This window comes from Benincasa hispida, chromosome 3, assembly GCF_027475165.1.
Source record: "Benincasa hispida cultivar pf3 chromosome 3, pf3_genome.v1.1, whole genome shotgun sequence".
Lineage (NCBI taxonomy): Eukaryota > Viridiplantae > Streptophyta > Magnoliopsida > Cucurbitales > Cucurbitaceae > Benincasa > Benincasa hispida.
The window spans coordinates 6,134,814-6,154,507 of record NC_143480.1 but is presented as its reverse complement, the minus strand read 5'-3'; the positions used below and the strand labels follow the sequence as shown (position 1 = coordinate 6,154,507).

The 19,694-nt window shown below is 32.5% G+C and overlaps 1 protein-coding gene across 1 annotated transcript; it reads left to right on the top strand.

The window, feature by feature from the left end:
- Positions 1–5,676: 5,676 nt before the first annotated feature.
- LOC120074120 (uncharacterized) lies at positions 5,677–14,503 on the top strand. Its single transcript, XM_039027138.2, has 7 exons — positions 5,677–5,957; positions 6,892–7,124; positions 7,835–7,998; positions 8,547–8,646; positions 9,460–9,981; positions 10,584–10,921; positions 11,711–14,503. The coding sequence occupies exons 2-7, from the start codon at positions 6,956–6,958 to the stop codon at positions 11,867–11,869; spliced, it is 1,452 nt and encodes a 483-aa protein (XP_038883066.1). The 5' UTR covers positions 5,677–5,957; positions 6,892–6,955; the 3' UTR covers positions 11,870–14,503.
- The last annotated feature ends 5,191 nt before the right edge of the window (positions 14,504–19,694 follow it).

The following is a 19,694-nucleotide window of genomic DNA, read 5'->3' as shown; positions in this document are numbered from 1 at the left end:
TTTTCTTGATTTTGATTGCTTTTTTTTATTTATTATTTTTAATGAACAATTTTCGTTCTTTTTTGTTTTGTTCTAGATCTTTTATATCGTACTCATTTACTAGATTTAGTGTCTCATGATAAAATGTAATTTCATTATTTCTTTCATTTCAAAATAGAAGTTCACATGAACTTAAAAGTTTGAATTACAAATCATTCAATTTTCGCATGATCATTGTCTTCATGTGCCTCTAGATTAGCTTCGTCTTGTTGTCGTTGTCATCTACAACGAATATGTCTTCGATCGGTGTCAGCAACATTGGGTCGTCTTATCTACTGAATAATAATTTCTACATTTACCAAGGTTTAGTCACACATTGAACTCAACTTTAGTAAATTGTGTTGTACTGAATACTGTTGTACATCTTGGACAAAATAATTATGTAGTATGATGACAAAAATTAATACTAAATAATATTCATATCATACATTTGGGAGATGTAAGATAATAAAACTCTTACCATGCAATAATAGTAAGCGTCGTCAAGTGTGATAAATCGTCTCTTGATTGAATCGTACCAGGAAAAATAGTCATCTAATATAGATGGTCCATTTATTATTTCTCCTTGTGCACAACGATCATGACGTGCATGCTAGTACGATATATATTCTGCATGAATTCAATGCCAATCTTGGTCGTGCTTACCTCTCAACTGGAAGTATATAGTACAATGACAGTACCATTTGTTGCATACTAAACTGTCCCAACACACGATCTGGTTGATGCCACCGTACTATATGGAAGCATATAAGCGAGCTAACGATCAACCAAATATCTTGAGCATCACGACAATAATCAGACAGTAATGACCAAGTATCTTGCGTGTATGACGTCAAATTAATTTTGAAAAAAAAAAAAGAATAATTAGACATCCAAAAAGTATGTAATATTCATTTGTTACCTCCAATCACAATCATCCTTCCACTGTTTGCATCTCATATACCAAATATCTTGGTTAGATTCTACTATGAAAATTTGACAGTGTCACTTAGTACTTTCTTATGGCCAGTTGTAGATTTCCTTTAGTGTCAGATAACATTCCTTTCATATTAAACTAGAATTATCTACACATCTACTCATTTCCTCTAATGTTGACACTTGTTCACAGATTAAATTAGTAACGTCCCAATCTATTTGGGTGAACATCTCTGATGATACGAACTCATTTTCATGTTCTCACTTCCATGTCTCCAAATAATTCATCATGTTCTACATCAATATCACTATCCCCAACATTTCCAGGTTCAAGAATGACTAAATCTTCAGGACACAAAGATATATTTACTCAAATGTTTACAATTGTTATAGTTGACAAAATATTAGTCTAACTTAATAGGTTAATACTAACAACTCAATCCAACATCAATCCAAAAGATTATCCAAACTCAAATTCAAGATCAGTCGAAAAAATTTTTTTCTTAAAAAAACCATAAACCTACAGCCCAAGTCCAAATTCAAATTCAAGATCTGTCCAATTCTTTTCTTTTTAAAAATAAAACATACTACATTCCAATCCAAAATAATAAACTAAAAAAATGAAAAAAAAAAAACAATCCAAATTTTCAAGTCCAAACCCAAACAACCCAAAAAATAAATTTCACATCCAATCTAACGGTCATAAAATACGAAATCCTAGAAAGATAACTTTTACACACCAGATCTTCCACATTTTAAACAAAACTAGTTCAAATCTCTAATTTTTCATGTACATGTCTAAACAAAATACTAGACTTATAGATATTCAAGCCACAATCTCATATATTGAATTAAAAAATTACCTAAGGTTGACGGCGACAGCATAGTGGTGATAGGGAAAACGGTGAACGACAGAGCGGACGACGGACAGTGGAGGATGGCTAGCAGCGGGTTGGTGCAAAGAGGAAGAAAGAAAAATGTTGGGTTGAGGAAGGAACTAATCAGGGAAGGAAAGGATGGGGTTTTTGGGACCACAAACTAAGTTGTGGACCCAATCCACGATTACCTGGTCAACACTGTATGTCAGTCATGTGACAGTCGTATGGCAGGTCAGCGTCATATCTGCAATTGGTTCACATGATGTGGAAGGAAGTCGTGGACCCCGTCTACGAGTTGGATTAAATCGTGGACCAGATACACGTTTTACTTGTAATCGTGTACCGAATCCACGATTTCACTAAATTATTTTTGTCTGTTCTTTCTGTCGAACCTATTTTTGTCAATAATTATTAAAATAACATTACTTAGAAAAATGCCTTTTGTTTCAAAAAGAAAATATCTAACTTTAAAACTTTGAATTTTAAAAAATTTCAAAATCCACTCTTAGTTATAATAAAGACAAAAACAGCAAATTTTGAAATCGTTTTTTATAAAGAAATGGTTAAAATTAAGATTAATATTGTTAAATAAATTATTTTATACCTTATTCATTAAGTAATAAATTTTATTAATTTAATTATAGAAATAATTGGATGAAACTTTTCATATTATAACATATTTTATCACTTAAATACTTTTTAGGTTATGTATTAATATGATCATGTAAAATAAATGGATTAAACTTTTTATATTATAATATTTTTTATCTCTTAAATACTTTTTAGGTTATGTAATGTGAAATAAATGGATTGAACTTTTCATATTATAACATCTTTTATCTCTTAAATAAAAATGAGAATGTAAAATAAATAGATTGAACTTTTCATATCATAATATCGTTTATCTCTTAAATATTTTTTAGGTTATGTACTAATGTGAGAATGTGAAAAGATAATCAATAACTAATGTTTTTTTAGAAGAAAGAATATAATAGGCCTTAGCCTATAGGCATATTAAGTGCCCATATTTCCTCTCCCCCACATCAAAATAATAATAATAATAATAATAATAAATTGTAAGGACAATTTAGATTTTTAAGATTTGTTAAATAGACAAAGTAGTTAAAAATAATTATTTTCTTAGTCATTCTTTAAAATAGTAATATGATAAAGATTATAGATATAAATATCTAATAAGTCAAAAAAAAAAACGATGATTGATCAAATAAAAATAATTCTAATAATTAAAGATTTAAGGGTTGTTTTTAAATATAAAAAAATAAGTTGAAATATTTACACAATATAATAAAATTTTAAAATTATCAATGATAGACGTTGATACATTGATAGACTTCTATTAGTGTCTATCAATATCACACTTCTATCGATATCTATCATGGATAGTTTTAAAAATTTGTTATATCTTGTAAATATTTTCAACAGTTTTATCATTTGAAATAGTTTTCTAAGATTTAAAGATATACTTCTGAAATAATTTATAATATAATAAAAATAAAAATGATTCCAATTAAATGTGAAATATAAATTTATGCAAAGAGGAAGAACGTAGGAGGTTTGAAATTTATGCTTCCACCGATAATGAATTTGGTTTCAGTTTTTTTTTTTAATTACTGAATTTAATTCTGAAACGAATCGGTGGTAACTTTAATGGTTTTTTGTTCTTCTTTACTGAATTAAAAACTGACCAACAGAAAATGAAGAGAATTCAAGACTTGAATCGTGGTAGATTAGTGGTTTTTTGTTCACGGTTGTTTGGACCTTATTAGTAGCTATGGCGATTTGTAAATTTAGTTTTAGACTAAAGGATAAAGTAGTCCTAAAATGTTTTCTAAAGATCTTAGCTTAAATTAGTGAGTAAATTAGTAAAAATTAAATTGAGGGTAACACTTCTAACATATGTTTAAATTTATTTAATTAATTTAATTCTTTAAATTAATTAATATACATTAATTCCAATAACAAATAATAGGTATTTAATGGAAAGTCGAGATTAAAAATACAAATCTCAAAATTTATGAACCAAATTTAAAATGATACTTAAATTTCAATAGTAGCTATAACATATTGAAACTTACTAAATTGAAACCAAACTCAAAACTTAAAAACTAAAAAATAAAAAAATAACAACAACATTTTCAAATCGACGCACTGAATATAAATTTCAAAGCTAAACAAACTCTCTTCTTTTTTTCTTTATTCTTTTTTAATTATACGTAGGTGGAGTAGTTGAATATCTAACTTTAAAATCGATAAGTTTTATACCAATTGAATTATATTTTTTTTAGTGCAACAGAAACGATACATTTAGATCGAATACTATTTAATTACCATATATATATATATATATCAACCAAGTTATAAATTTCACAAAAAAAAAATAAAAGAAAAAAAAAACTTACCACAAGGAATATTATTGTCATGGATCAACGATCGTGACATGCATGGCGAGACACTAGTGGGTTGGCTAGTCTCAAAATACGCTCACTGAGGCATGCGGGATATCGATCAAGTAGAGTACGTGCTATAGGCATATGCCTACTCTTGAATGACTATGACAGATGGATATATTGCTTTAGCACCATACTGGTCGAGAGTTATACCAGTCTGTCTCGAAGATAATAATAAGACTTACTTTGGTTTGAGACAATCGAGATACCGCATGGAAGATGTCTCGTGCACAATAACTCTAACCCAGTGACATTATACTTCCTATCTGGATTATATACATGAGTCCAATTCAAAAATTTTAATTTTTTTTCTTATGGCTCATTTGGTTCATGGCAATAAGAGATGAGAATGGAATGTTCTATCACCATGTTTGGTACAAATTTTTAACATTAGGAATGGGAATATCTTATTCCAAGGCACTTCATATTCTCATCCATGAAGGTTTTTCATAACCGTCCAAACAGATGTATTTTCTTCCTTTGGTTTCTCTCTCTATCTTACTTTTTATATTTTCGTTTTATTAGTTTTTCTTCTTTGTTGATATTGATTAATTTATTTAATTTTTATAAACATGTTTAAATTAAATTTATAATTGATATATATATATATATATATATATATATATATAAAATTAATTTTATTAATAATAGTACTTATATAATAATTTGTTCTATTATTATGAATTAATATGAAAAATCATATTTAAAAAAACGAATAATCATAATTATATTTGCTTAAATTCCTTTTTATTGATAATATATATTAATATCATAAATTATTTATTAAAATTATTAATAAATCTTCAAAAAATATTAATTAATTTACTAATAATAAAATAGGTTATTTTTTTCTATTAAACAATCTTGCACTTGTACTTGTAGTTTTAATCTATAATCATAATTATTTTTTAAAAATTAAATATATTGTTTAAAGATTTAAAATCAATGAATTTATATAAACCTTCTTTTGTATATATATAATACTTATAGTTGACATTAAAAATTTAATCGATAATAAATATATTAAACTACAAAGTGAATGGGTAAACTTAGCTAACCCTTTATACATTCTATTCTTACAATCATATTTGATTCTTAAATATCTTATTATTTTCAGATCTTTATATCTAAACATCTACCAAATCTTAATCAATCGGCGCTGAGAGAGAAAAAAGACTGCATGTATTTTGATATTTATCCCTTCTCGTGGGTTTTCCAAACCGAAAACATCGATCAATGAAAGAGCGAGTGGGAGAATTTGAAAGAATAAAATAATAAATTTGTTTAGGGTGATGTAATAAATTATAATTAAAAAGACCTTAAAAAATAAATAAATAAAAATATATATATATAGTGAAAGACCAGGGTATGGAGTCGAAAGGAAGCGTAAACAATGATCAAGCTGAAGCTCCTTTACCGCGAAGCTGCACGTGTCAACGCGCTGTGCTTAGCTGGTTCCACTAGCCACGTGGCAAAACTCTATCGGTCCAACCATTTTAGAAATACCCCCATCAAAGCCGTCTATAAGTCCCCAAACTCTACGTTTCTTCTCGCTCTGACCATTCCTTGAATAACTTTTTAGAGAGAGGGTAGAGGGTAGAGAGGAGGAGGAGGAGGAGGAGGAGGAAGAAGAAGAAGGACTCTGTTACTTCATCAGGTATTTGAATTTTCTTCTCTCTTTTACTCCATCTTCGATTTCTCTTCTCTCTGCTTCACTTCAATTTCATAATTCTGTTGGCTCAATTTCCTCTTTGATACTCTCTGTTTTTTGTTTCTCTCTCTCTCTCTCTCTCTCGGTTCTGATTGAATGATTGTTATGGCTTCTACTTATCTGGACTTCTCTAGGGTTTTAACTTCACAGCGTTTAGTTTCAAGTTTCGCTATTGAGTTCTTGAGCTTCTTCGACGAAACTTGCTTTGGTTGACTTTAATTTCTGCGAGGTTCACTTCAATTTTCCGATACTGCGTCCTGGAATCTATGCGGGTTTTCGCTATTTGAGCTTCAAAAATTTTGAATAATTGAACACGTTTTTACTGCTGCTACTGTTTTACTTGTCATCCGGAGTAATTGTTAATTTCACTTCTGAATTTTCTTGTAGTATAATTTGAATTTCTTGTTCCCTATATGTCTAGATTTCATTCAAAGCGTTATTTGTTTATTTATTGATTAATTGGTTATTGAATTTTCTGGTATTTCATTCTTGCATAAATTCTACACCAAGAAAAAGGGTTTTTAGCACTTTAAGGTTTTGGATTTTGCTTGTGGTTGGAATGTATATTGAAAGAGGCTAGAAGCTAGAAGCATCATAGTTGTCAATTCCCATGATGCTTTCGTACTATGTTACAAGAAGTTTTTGCATTGTTGACGTTCTTGTAATTAAATGTTTACTGGTTGTTACTCCTTGATGTCTGTGGTGCTTTGGGTCGAGCGTGAAATAGCCTCGAGCTGTGAAGTATCAACATTTTTATTTCCCTTTGAAAGTCTTACATTTATTTTTCATTCTACATACAAATTTCAGATGGTTGCTCCTTTTGTTGATACGTTAGGTTTTTTCTTTGGATACTTATGGTCTTGATTTTTGTGCTCTACAGTTTTGTTTTCCACTGATGTTCTTAGATCAACGTATTGGTACATATCATCAAAAGTACAGGACAAATGCCATCAATAAAAATGAAGGCCAAGTTAAGCGCGGGCTGCTTAAGAGAAAAACATTGTCTTCGTGTTTGTCAGAAATCTAGTGTCATCTCTAAAAAAGCTTGTTCTCACCCAAGGATTTCCGAAGAGACAGATGAATTTGATGGCTGTATTACAAAATGTTTGGAGGGTAAGTAACTTCTAGCTTCTTTCTTTCTTTTTTTACTTAAATGTTACCTTATTTTATTATTGCTGATTACGTCTATAGTTTGTGGAATGCATCCCATGTCAAGGCTTTCTCGACCTTTGCTTTCTATAGCACGTGGGACAAATCAGATAACTTAACCATTTTTAACCTTTTCACTACCTTGTTTGCTAATAAAATACTTAAAAATGCGTGATCACTTGGAAGTTTGAAGTTACAAAAAGAAACGGTGTAATTCACTAGCATCTTAAACAAATGCATCAGCATAATCTTAATCTCCTGTCATAATTTAGAATGAAGGATCGCATATATTGAGAAATATAGCTTCTTAGGAGGAAAATCACCACTTTGACATTACCTATAATTTGATTACATTTATGCAAAAAAATAAATATGATGTTATTTTCTTTCATATTTATTTATGCAGATTTTTTTTCAAGAAAATAACAAAAATCTATTTGAGATCTTGGAAATATTCAATATCTTTTTTTCATTGAAGTTACCCTCTTGCTTCACCTTCTCCCCCACCCAAAGTTATAGACGGAAGGTCAATATCATTGAGCCAAGAAGAAATAGAGTATCTCTCAGAATATCCAACTTCTTTTCATCCATTACCAAACAATATCAATTTAATTGCTATATTTTTTTTTTTTTTTGGGGGGGGGGGTGGGTACTGATACTTGTATTTTATGCAGCTTCTCTGAACACAGAATCTATTAATAGCAATATAAATCAGGAAGCCATTAATCACCATGAATCCATTGACGAGGAAACTTCTGAATTGAAGAGGCATGGAGAAGCTTTTGAGTTGAAGAGGGAAGAGCCTTTTTCTGTAAATGCTGCAGATATGAATGGAATGGTATAAAGAGATTTTTTTTTTAAAGGATCGACTGCAAATACATATTTTGATACTTCCTCTAGATTGTGAGCGCACTCTTTATGTGAGAATTATTAGTTTCTGGATTAATACACACATGGGATTTTCATAATACAAGAAGATATTTAGTAAATATCCCCGTTATAAAATCATTTGAAGCACTTCTTTGATAAACTATAATGGAGGATGTTATATGATTCACAGTATGGAATGTGGATAATAATGTGAAAACAATATGTGTAGTGCATTTGTATAATATAGGAGTGAAATCTGAGGGCTGTGATCCTATATTTTGGGAAGGGATAATGTAGTTTTCCTTTAATTTAGGGAGTCTGGAAATCCCTGCCTAGTTTCATACATTGACTTTTCTACTCGTCTTGTTTGTTGTGCCATTTATCAGGGGTGGTTTCAAAGTTTTATTTTTAGTTTATTATTGTGGAGCACCACATTTTGGTTTTTTTCCTTTCAAATATCATCATCATCATCATTTTATTATTATCTCAATGTTTGTTTATGTGAAAAATTTACAGGATTGCACCTCAACCAACTCTCCCAAAATAGCAACCATTTTTTCTCCTATTTTGAATAATGTTGAAGTCCAATGCCATCCTATTATTGAACATGATTCAGGTACTGCCTAAGATGTACGAACATTGACATGAGATTTAGAGGACACTTAAATATATATATATATATATATATATATATATGATTTTGATTTTGATTTTTTATTTTAATGATTCACATGCTAAAGTTTGTTTTAACCTATATTCAAACCAATTTATCAATTTTTCTAAATGATTTAACATCTGAGTGAAAAGAAAATTTATAGTCAATAATGTTTATCCATTTTATATTCCACTCTCCTAATACTTAGGAATGTTCAATATATCTTTATTGTTGTAATGAGTATGCAATCATGTGCTCAACAAATGTCAGACTTGTTTTTAGTTGTTCAACTATCTTTTAACATGTGCCTACTGCATTTAATAAATCTCCAACATGTATGTATTAGAATCTTCGGTACAAGTTGAACACACAGATCGCCCAAACTAAAGTTCCCTTGCCTACTAATATCATTGGGTCATCTCTTGGTCAAAGGTTATGATCTAATTTTGTGTTAGGTCTACTGAGAACTCTATTCTTATGTCTTCAGATACCTGTTGCCTCCTCCATGTGTTCTACTAACCATTCTTCTTTATTGTCCCTTGAGTTCCTGTCCAATCCAAACTTGGGTAGGATCCAACAAATATTATTTTCTCATGGTTCTCAAAGAGCTTCAAATATCTAAATGGGATATGTATTTGAGGAGTTGAAAGTTGCTTTGGAACTTGAAAAAAAGTTCTCAACCATCCTGCTGTGCTTGTGACCTTGAAGTTCATGTTTTCATTTATTTGTTAGCTTTGACATATGTCTTGTCTATGTCTACTTATGTTTATGCAGGGAGCAAACTTAATCCAGATATACCAGGAATGGAAACTGATGAAGGGAAAAATAGTAGAAGCTCACATGACAGTCAAACCTGTGACGTATCAGATTTTTTTATTTCCGACATGATAGTTGCAAACTTACCTTTATGTGGAAATGATGACATTTGCAACATCAATTATTTTCATGACTACAAATATACTCAATCGACTGTATTGTCTGATGTTACTGATCAGTATATGATACTGCCTTTCCTTGAGGACACCGTGAAATTCAGCAATTCAGATGATGCTAAATGTTCTGATGAAGCCGTTGGTTGTGGTAATTCTAGTTTGTACCGAGTAATTGATCAAAGAAATAATTTGAGCCTTGAATTTAGTGTTAGTTCAGACTCAGATCAGACAGAGTGTTTTGATCCCCAGTTGTTCATAAAAAACTTACCGGAACTTTCAGAAGTGATTTCAAACTTTCAGCCCAGTATATTGCCCAATGAAGATCGGAAAAGAAAGGCTGTGACCCTTGTACTTGATTTGGATGGTAAGAGATTTGTGTTTTATATTTATCTTTTTGCGGGTTAGGAGATGTTGCTACACCTTAACTGGAACTAGTTTTGAGGACTAGGTTATGGAACTTATGCCTGTACTGCATTATGAGAATTATACTAGGAATCTGTCGAAATTTCATGAATGTAAGAACACCAATGCAAGGAATTTGGTACACTTGTTCTCTCTATCTCCCCTTAATATTTTTGCCCTTTTTCTCGTCCCTACACTGTGCGTGCAATCCACAGATACTTCCCCCCACTGAATATAATGACCTCGACCATCTAACAGCCCTTTATGACTCGACCAGTAGTTGACAGCTAACCAACTACTATCTCCACTACCTATTAATTTATGCGTTGCATGAGTAAATTGTATATGTGGATGACTTTGTTAATCAGATTATTAGCAAGCATTAACATATCTAAATCAATACGTAAGATGCAAAAATTGAGTTTTCTTTCAAGTGGAGCTATTTAAATAGTTTGTTTGAGTTCTGCTTAGATTTCCAATATGTTTTTATGGTGATTAGTTTCCTTCAAATCCTTATTTTATCTTTTATCTGGAATATAATGTAAATGTTTTGTATATTTGCAGAAACATTAGTTCACTCTACTTTGGAACCGCAGGATGATGCAGACTTCTGCTTTACTGTCTGCTTGAACATGAAAGAGCACATTGTACATGTTAAACGGAGGCCATATCTTCAAATATTTCTGGACCGTGTTGCAGAGATGTTTGAAGTTGTTATCTTTACTGCCAGTCAAAGTATTTACGCAGAACAAGTCCTCAGCAAACTGGACCCGGATAATTGTATTATCTCACGTCGACTTTATCGTGAATCATGTATTTTTTCAGATGGATGCTACACCAAGGATTTGACAGTTTTAGGCATTGATTTGGCAAAAGTTGTCATTGTAGATAATTATCCACAGGTACAGCCCTCAGCTTAGTGTTTTATGAACTACCATATGGTTGGACTCTGCAACTCTTTCTTTCTCTTTTCCCATGCTCTATTTTTTAGAAAGCAAAAATTATATTAAGTACATATACTAGGAGGTTGGGTAACAGATCTATGGGCTGAAGTTAATGTGAGTTTCAATTGGTGGAATGGAGAGACGGGTTAGGTTAAACGAACTATTTCTCTTTTATTGTTGAAGATTCTTATTATTTCTTTTGAGATCAATAACATGTGGGGGTGAAGATTCAAATCTATGATCTTTTGGTCAAGGATTTTTTAATTGGTTGAGCATGGTCAAGTTGGTTTTACTTTTACTTTCCCCATGTCCTGCCATGAATTCTATCCTCAGCATAAGTAAAAGATAATGTGATGTTTTTGGGAATTTGTAGTTGATGTTTATTTGAAGAGAGTACTTAGAAAGAATGGATGAGTAGCCATCTTCGTAATTCATAAGTCATAACTTATGTTAGCTTTCATTTTACTTAGAAGCATGTGTTGTTAATTAGAATAGATGATGGCTCAAGAACAAATCCTTTGTTTTCTCTTGCTACTTGGTTTGCAAAAAACTGCGATCTGGTGTTTCAGAAATAAGCTACTGTAGGCAAGTTACCATTGCAAGGAGAGAGGAAGAGGAGGAGGAGGAGGAGGAGGGGTGGGACTATTGAAATAGTTTTGAAGTTTACAAATGTGGACGTAGGATATTGAAGAGGAAAAAAATGGGACTGTGTCCTTGAGTTCTAAAGCATATTTTTGTTCATTTCAGGTTTTCCGATTACAAGTGAACAATGGTATTCCTATTAAGAGTTGGATTGATGATCCCTTGGATTCTGCTTTAATTTCATTGCTTCCATTTTTGGAGACCCTGGTTGATGTTGATGATGTCCGCCCTATTATTGCCCAGAGATTTGGTAACAAGGAATAAGAGCCCTTCATATTTCTTATTCCGTTGTTCTTGAGTATGGTGGCTCCTTGCCCTCTCTCTTTTTCACAGAAAAATTAGCTTCTAATCTTAGATGCTTATCTCTCTCTCATCATTGAGCTCAAGATGATTAACTATTGAATAAACTTGTTTGTCTTTCTTTGTTGAGTCAGATCTAGGTGCTTGTTTACTTTCTTTTTTCTTTCCTCTTGCTGACTAAAGTGTGCTTTGTCTCATTTTTTTGGTGAAGTTAGGTCTAGGGAATGTCTCTTTAATTTTGTTGTACAGTTCATGTGCGTAGTCATATATGAGAAAGAATGTATATGAATTTTAATGTTGTGCAATATTATTCTTGCAGGCCGTTGCTCTCTCTTTGCTACTTTCTCAGTGTTATCTAATTTTATCTGGTTTTTTGGAATGCTTTCTTCTAATTATTAGAATTAAATCTTTGTCCATTTCATAAATTAGAATTTGGAACCTCAGACTTGGATCTTCTCTTTCTTCTACATAAGGTAACACAGTCATTAAATTTGAAAATTTTTACCACATTATTTACACTTGATGTAGAGTCAATTCTTTAAATAAGGCTTCTATTAGAGTTTAAGGCCGTGTTGAAAGACTGAAGTCAACAAACTTGGAAGTTGTGTGTAGTGTACAAGGTTATGATCTGTCATATTTCAAATAGCAGAAACTTGAAACTCTGCTGAATTGATGTAAAACCTCGAAGAGTATGCTAGGTTTGAGCCTAATGATTAGAACCGTTGGATTCAATCAAAATGTCGAGTTTATATTTGAATCCACGTGCATAGTTATTAGCTTTATGGTTGTCAAATCTTTTAAAGCCAAGAGGAAGTTCCATAATAAAATTTGATAGGTCAAGGGGTTTAGTGGTATTATAGGGACTGAGAGCTTTATGACTGATTGGTAAATGTTGCTACTCAAGAGAAGACAAGAAAGCTATCATAAAGCTCTGACCACTGGACATACTATTAACTTTGTTCATATTATCTTTCTATTTTGTTGCATAAGATATGTGTATTACTCAACTGGATTTCTTTTTCACACTTCATGACAGTCATGCCCTTAGGATGTTCTCATTTGTAACTTTTCACTTGATTGAGATTAATGTTATTGGGAGGTTTCATGCTATGAAGTATGTTTAATGCTTAATATCTTTACCTAATAGTTACGTGGGCAAACTGAACCTTTGCCTTCATTTTCCTTTTATCTAATTTATTCTTTTCTGCTGGGATTGAAGCATGAACATATTCAAGCCTGATCATGGCTTGCTATGTAAATTGCTACCAACTCGCCTAGCACAGCACATCCTGGGCAGTTCAACCAAAAGAGAAATAAGAAAAAGAAAAAGAGAAGAAAAAGAGAAAAGAAAAGAAGGTGAAGAAAGAAGAAAATAACATCGGTATTGAAGAGGATGATACCTATTTTCTCTTAGTATATATTTGTGATGCTAACATTTATGAACATGTGAATCTTTGTTATTCATACTTTATCTGCAATACTATTCCAGTTTTGTGAAAATTTCCTTAAAAGTAATGTGGAAATAGATATTACTTTGATTTTAGGTGATGTAAGTTAAATTCAAAAGGAACCTAATTTATTTATAAGGCCAATGTGTATTAGCTACTATTTCCAGCTTGACGCAGCTGATCTTGTTGAAGATGCCTCGATGAGGACGCAATGCCTGCTCATAACTTTCTATTCCTATTTCAGGAAAACAGTGTCCCAGCTGAAGGAATGTTTTGATATATATGCTTCTATGAGGAGAAGGGATATTTCTTGATGTCTTTCGGTTGCATGATTTAGCATATTGATAGCGATGATTGCTGTTTTTTATGCTATAAGAAGTTGTATGGTTTCTCTGCAGGTTGTTTGAAGGGCCTGTTCTAAATTTCTGCGTATGGAAAAATGTTAGGTACGCTGATAATTCTTTCCTTCCTCGTAATAATTAAAAGGTAATTCTCTTTGATATTTTGGCACTTAAATTTAAGGGCTTGTTTGGAATGACTTTCTAAGTGCTTAATAACATTTTTTACCCGATTAAAAATCCTTCTTAAGCACTTAAAAAGTTATTTCAAATGCGTCTTAAACTATTTTATTAACTTTAATCAATGTTGTTAGTCTGACATCTCGTGGGGTACGTATCATCTATGTTCCTATGAGGTTCTGATTTGATATGAATGGGTGTATTTATATTTTTTTAAAGAGTGACTCTACAGATGAATATACTTAAAGTTGGAATATTAAACAATGACGTCGGTTATATTCACAAAATAGTGATATTTTAAAGATATATTATGATTCGAATATTGAAATGAGAATAGGAATTAGGAAAGAAAGGTTTTGATGCTTTGATTAGAACCAAAGAAGGTTTTAGTGCTGAGGCAGGGCCAGGACTGAAGTTGGAGATCGAACTTAACCCTTAATTTTGTTAAATTGTATCTTAAAACTTGACAAGTGTTGTCATTTTTATCTCTCAGAAAGTATTGTAATTTATACTTTATGATATGTCATTATTCGAAAAGTTGTTGGAAAAAAAGTATTGATATGTACAGTTAAGTGAACTTATGAACACCTATTTGGTATGTAATTGATAGGACTTGGACAGGTATTGCGTCAGAGTTTTTCCATTTCTTTTTCTAATTAAAATTTTGTATATTCTAGTGAGTTTTGCTAGTTTGTTAACATTAGTTGATTTGTACTACTCATGAATTAAAAGTTCAAATTTTTTAACAGGTAAATTTTTTCTCAAAAAAAATAAGAAAGGAAGAAAACCTTTTGTGACTGTTTGAGGCGTGAGATGATATAGGATGGCTGGAATTTTGATGTCTGTGTTTGGGTGTGTGGAGTTGTTATGTTAAGTTTATATGTTTGTGTTTGGGTATGCAGAGTTGTTATATCTGAATTCATATCTGTGTTTGGATGTGTAGAATTGTTATGTTTGAGTTTATATATTTGTTTTTAGGTGTGTAGAGTTCATACGCTATCTAGTTTAGTTTTTTACTCTATAATAATTTGTCGGTGTGAACACTATTTTTTTAAAAAAAAAAACTTATAATCCAATTATTATATCCATTCTATTTGGAATAAAACGTTGATTGCATTTTTTTTATTCTTTCTAATCTCAAGATATGGTATATAGTTCAATTTTATATTATTCATTCTAAACTTCTCGTAAAAGAAAGTCAAAATAGTATTAATTTAGATCGGGTATGAAATTCCTTAAATTCATTCTATTGATAAGAAAGATTTAGACCGGATGTGAAATTCATTAAATTATTTCCTTCAAAAGGTTTTACATAATTTGATGGTCTTATACATGACCATTTTACAACTTGCTAAGAAAAATTTGTATTTATATCTAAGGGCCACATGTCATGGGCCATTTGTACATGTCACAAAAAATCAACAAATAGATGATATCTATGGGATAAGAGACTAGGGGAAGTTACAAAAAATAATAACAAACTAACTTGTAAAAACTGATAACATAATTAGTTAGTCTTGTCCAACAAATGCATGCAAAACTTTCTCCTTAATGGTGGTGGAATGGTTAGAAAACTGTATGTTCGTTGAATATCATTCACCAATAGATCTATGAGGGTCAACTGATCGTCCTTCTCTAAACCCTCAACTTGATAGATTTGTTCGATGACCTCTTGATGCCTTTTGAGTTCTAATTCATATTTCTCTTTCTGTCATTGGACAAGTTTCTCCATTGTACTTTTCTGTACGTCCATTGATGTGCGTACAATGTCAAGCATTTCAAATTGGAAGGGAGTCCGCTTGCGTTTCGTTCCTCTCGTATTGTTACTTATCCAGTATGCCTACTGATGGGTGTATATGGGAAAACTTTATCCATCCCATCAACGGTTGATATGTTTATTTCAGGTATATTTTCTTGTTGCTCATTAACCTCTCATCCCAACTGAATATCCTTCAAATGTTCTTCTATTACAAATGTTTGATCGTATGAGATTTCACTGTCTTCATCGGTGGCCCTATCTTTCCCAAATACAATTGAAAGCTCATCATAGTGGGAAAATGGTTTGTTCTCAAGCCCTTCCCGTTGAGATGAGACTACGTATATTATGTTAGAACATAATATTATATTAGAAAAAGTTCACCATTGTAAGATAATAATATTATAATGTGTTTTTTTTACTCGAATCCATACATTGAAAACCTCTTTCTCTACTTCTACACATTTGAACTCGTCATTTCAACCAAATCATGCATTGCTTAGCATCTCAGCAATTACACAATATTGTCGCCTTAAAAATCAAACCTTGCACTCTATTGTCGACAACCCGATGGAACAACTATGAATCTTTTCGTTAAGTAGACATTGTAGCTATTGTAGATAGTCAGGCTTGAATGTTCCATTATCAGCTTGCCAACATGTTTTTACCAAGTGCAATAGTGACTCCACTAACCGTGCATCTTCAACCTTTATCCAAATGTGTTTTGTCATTTTCTCACGTTCCGCCATTTAGCTACATACATACGTATAACTTAATAAAATAAATTAGGCACAATTAGATAAACAAACTTTTGCGTACGGATGGCGTAAAACATGTTTCATCATTCACATGAACCAATTAACACAACATAACTTAAGATAATTCAATACAGTAGATTGTTTGAACTGAAAGATAACATGATCTAAAAGTAGGAGGAAATTATTCATAGTAAAGCAAATTGAACAAGAAACTTTGTGCTCATGATGCTTGTTTCCATTCATTGAACATTCACGTCGCCAACTCATCCCTGAAATTGGTCCATTCGTAAGACGATTTAATAAGTTGTATATTTTCATCGTCGAACTCGTTAAATGTAGAATCTTCATCATCCGTTGTTCCGGACATTGTAGTTTGGCCTATCTCCCTAGTTATCAGGTTGTGCAGCAGGTAACATGTCGTTATTGTTCTACGTTGGATCTTAACTAGGTAGTAGAACTTTCCACGTTGTATTTCCCAACGACCTTAAGTACGCTAAATGCTCTTTTTATGCAGTTTCTAGCAGATGAATGTTTCATGTTGAAAATTCCCGTGGGTCATTCTGAAATATGGTACCGCTCTCCCTTATATGGTGCTAAGAATCTCTTGCCATTGAGATATCCAGCATCACATAGGTAATAATAACCTAGGCATGGTATACACATCATTAGTTGGCAAATTATTTGTTCTTCAATCCAGACAGTGCAATCACAGAAGTCTATACCCTTAGGAACCTTCAATTCGTGTGTTCGAGAAATTGCATCCCTAAGCACTCTAGAATCGGCTGCAGACCCTTCCCACCCTGGCAACACAAATATGAACTCACCAGTTAGAGAACAGACGACAAGCACATTTGTGGCTATCTCACCTTTCCGGATACAATAGCGAGGACGATCGCCTGCACTTACATGGATCTTGATGTATGTGTCATCCAATGCACCCAGACAGTTCTGTATAGGATCATACTGAAGGAAATCAAACTCGAGATTTATATGAGCAGCGGAAATAAGATCATTCCAAATTACAATCATGAATGAACATTACAAATCACAATCGTACACAAAACATACAGTTATGCAATTGTTACAGAAATTACAGCGTGAACAATTACAAATGAACAAAGCAAAAGCTACAAATATTTGTAGACTCGTCTCCACGCTTCTTGCTCACGAACGCTCGAACAACACGACCGCAACACTGCACGAACACTTCGCGCTCGTCCTCAACGATCACCTCGGTCACGAACACTCCAACAACACGAACGACCTCCACATAACCTCAACGATGTCGAGTTGAGTATGTTACCACCAAGAAGGTTACCTTGGTATTTTCGGTTGAGAATCCAGAAGGTGGGCTCTGTTCGGACTTGGGTTGAGGCAGAAGAAGGAGGAATGAACAGTCGTGTACACGATTGAACAAGTGGGAGAAGACAGAAACCTATCGCATAGGTCGATGCCCAATCGTTTAGCTAAAGCTAAGTGATCATCTAGCAAAAGCTAAGCGATCGTTTAGCTCAGTGTTTGTCGCCTACAAAACACTACACGATCGTTTACTAAAACACATTGTCGCTTAGTAAATTGGTATTTACTTGACCAGCGCCATGAGTTTCAAAAGAGAGAAAACTCGAAAACAACTTTTGCCTTTTGTAAAAACTTACTAAAATTAGAAAAACAATTTTCCTTTTATCTCACAGTTACCATGAATCACCAATAACCACCCACTCAATTGGTTATTAAAGAAAAATAATTAATTATCCAATAATTAATATTATTATAAATATAAATGATAACCAACTTATCATACTATATTTATAACCTATAGTTTTAATATTTCATCTCATGAAACAAATAAACCATAGTTCTTTTTCTATTCCATGGTACTTAATGTAAATCTCATTTACATCAATCATCCACTAGATGTATCTCATACATCATACCGATTATATCATATATAATCAAAATATCTCTTGTCAATTTGAACATTCCAAATCAACACCAAGAACTGATCCTCAACTGAATCCATTGAGCTACCAAGGGGACCTCATGGACCTATAGTTCGAAGCTCCAACGGTACGTGAATAACTGACTAAACTCTTTAGTCACTCCACTAAAGACCGACAGTTGAACTCTCCTTACCACAAATATATTATGTGTCTATCTTAACCAATCAGAAATGCGACAACCCTTCATAAATCGCTCGTAAGTATAGCTGAGCCAATAACCATTATGCCCATGTAGTTATATCTGACTTCTTAAGTACCACTAATGAAAATAAGTCATAGTCCTACTATGACTAAGTCTCTTCTTCCAAAGAGAAGTTGTTGCCACTATGTTTGAGCCTCGGAATCAGTCCTTAAGGGAACAATCTCTCTACTTATCCCTGCATCGGGAAAGGAGTGAATTCCATCTTGTGAATTGAGTTCCCAGCTCCCAGATCAGACAAGTCCCCAAAAAGGTAGGCATGTTGAGTTGGCAATCTGGCCACTCTCGCCCATATTAATCAAAGGATCGCCCTTAAAAACAGGAGTTTCCAAAACACTCAGAATTGAGGTCGTGTCACCTATGGTCGTTTAGATGAGATGTAAGTCTCTATTATCAATGGCGTTATATACAGAGTCGAGTCATCTCGTGGTCCAGGTCTTAAACTGTAACGACCTAACCTTTAGAGTACTCTGATAAGGGTTGTTACTCATAATTATACATTTACATTCAAAAGATTTTGACCATTGAGGAAAATAAATTTTCATTAAAATAATAAAGATAATTTTTCAAAATAAATAACAAATAAGAAAAACTTTGTTCGGGACCCCTAAAATAATAAAGAAAAAATAACTTAAACAAATAAAATTTTGACCAACATCGAGTTTAAAATCAAAACTTTTAAATAGCTTGAAAACATAAACTGAGCGGAAGTGATTTACATGTCCCATATGGCACGATCACAAGTTCCTCTCGTCACCTATCGGTCCATTCCTATCATTACCTGAAAAATATAAATTAAGAAAGGTTGAGTATAAAATATTTAGTAAGTGATCTCATTACCGAGATCAGGCTATACATCCACAAGCAAAGAAAAAAAAATATCCCGTGGCTCATACAGCTACTTCGGTTTTTTATGATGAAAGAAAAACCAAAAGACATACTATCTTGCCTTGATACGCATGTCTAGCGGCCCGTAGGCACACCGTCAAACATGGAAATAACATGAACGTGAACCAGTCGGCTCACGCATGTCTAGTGGCCCATAAGTTCACCGTAAAACATGAAAATAACATGAACATAAACCTGTCGGCTCACGCATGTCTAGCGGCC

What these genes read in the sequence shown, in the direction of transcription:
- LOC120074120 (XM_039027138.2), top strand. Translation starts at nt 6,956, where the DNA reads ATGCCATCAATAAAAATGAAGGCCAAGTTAAGCGCGGGCTGCTTAAGA. An exon ending in CTGCAGATATGAATGGAATG is followed by an intron (nt 7,999 to 8,546) that starts GTATAAAGAGAT and finishes AAAAATTTACAG; the next exon opens with GATTGCACCTCAACCAACTC. An exon ending in TATTATTGAACATGATTCAG is followed by an intron (nt 8,647 to 9,459) that starts GTACTGCCTAAG and finishes ATGTTTATGCAG; the next exon opens with GGAGCAAACTTAATCCAGAT.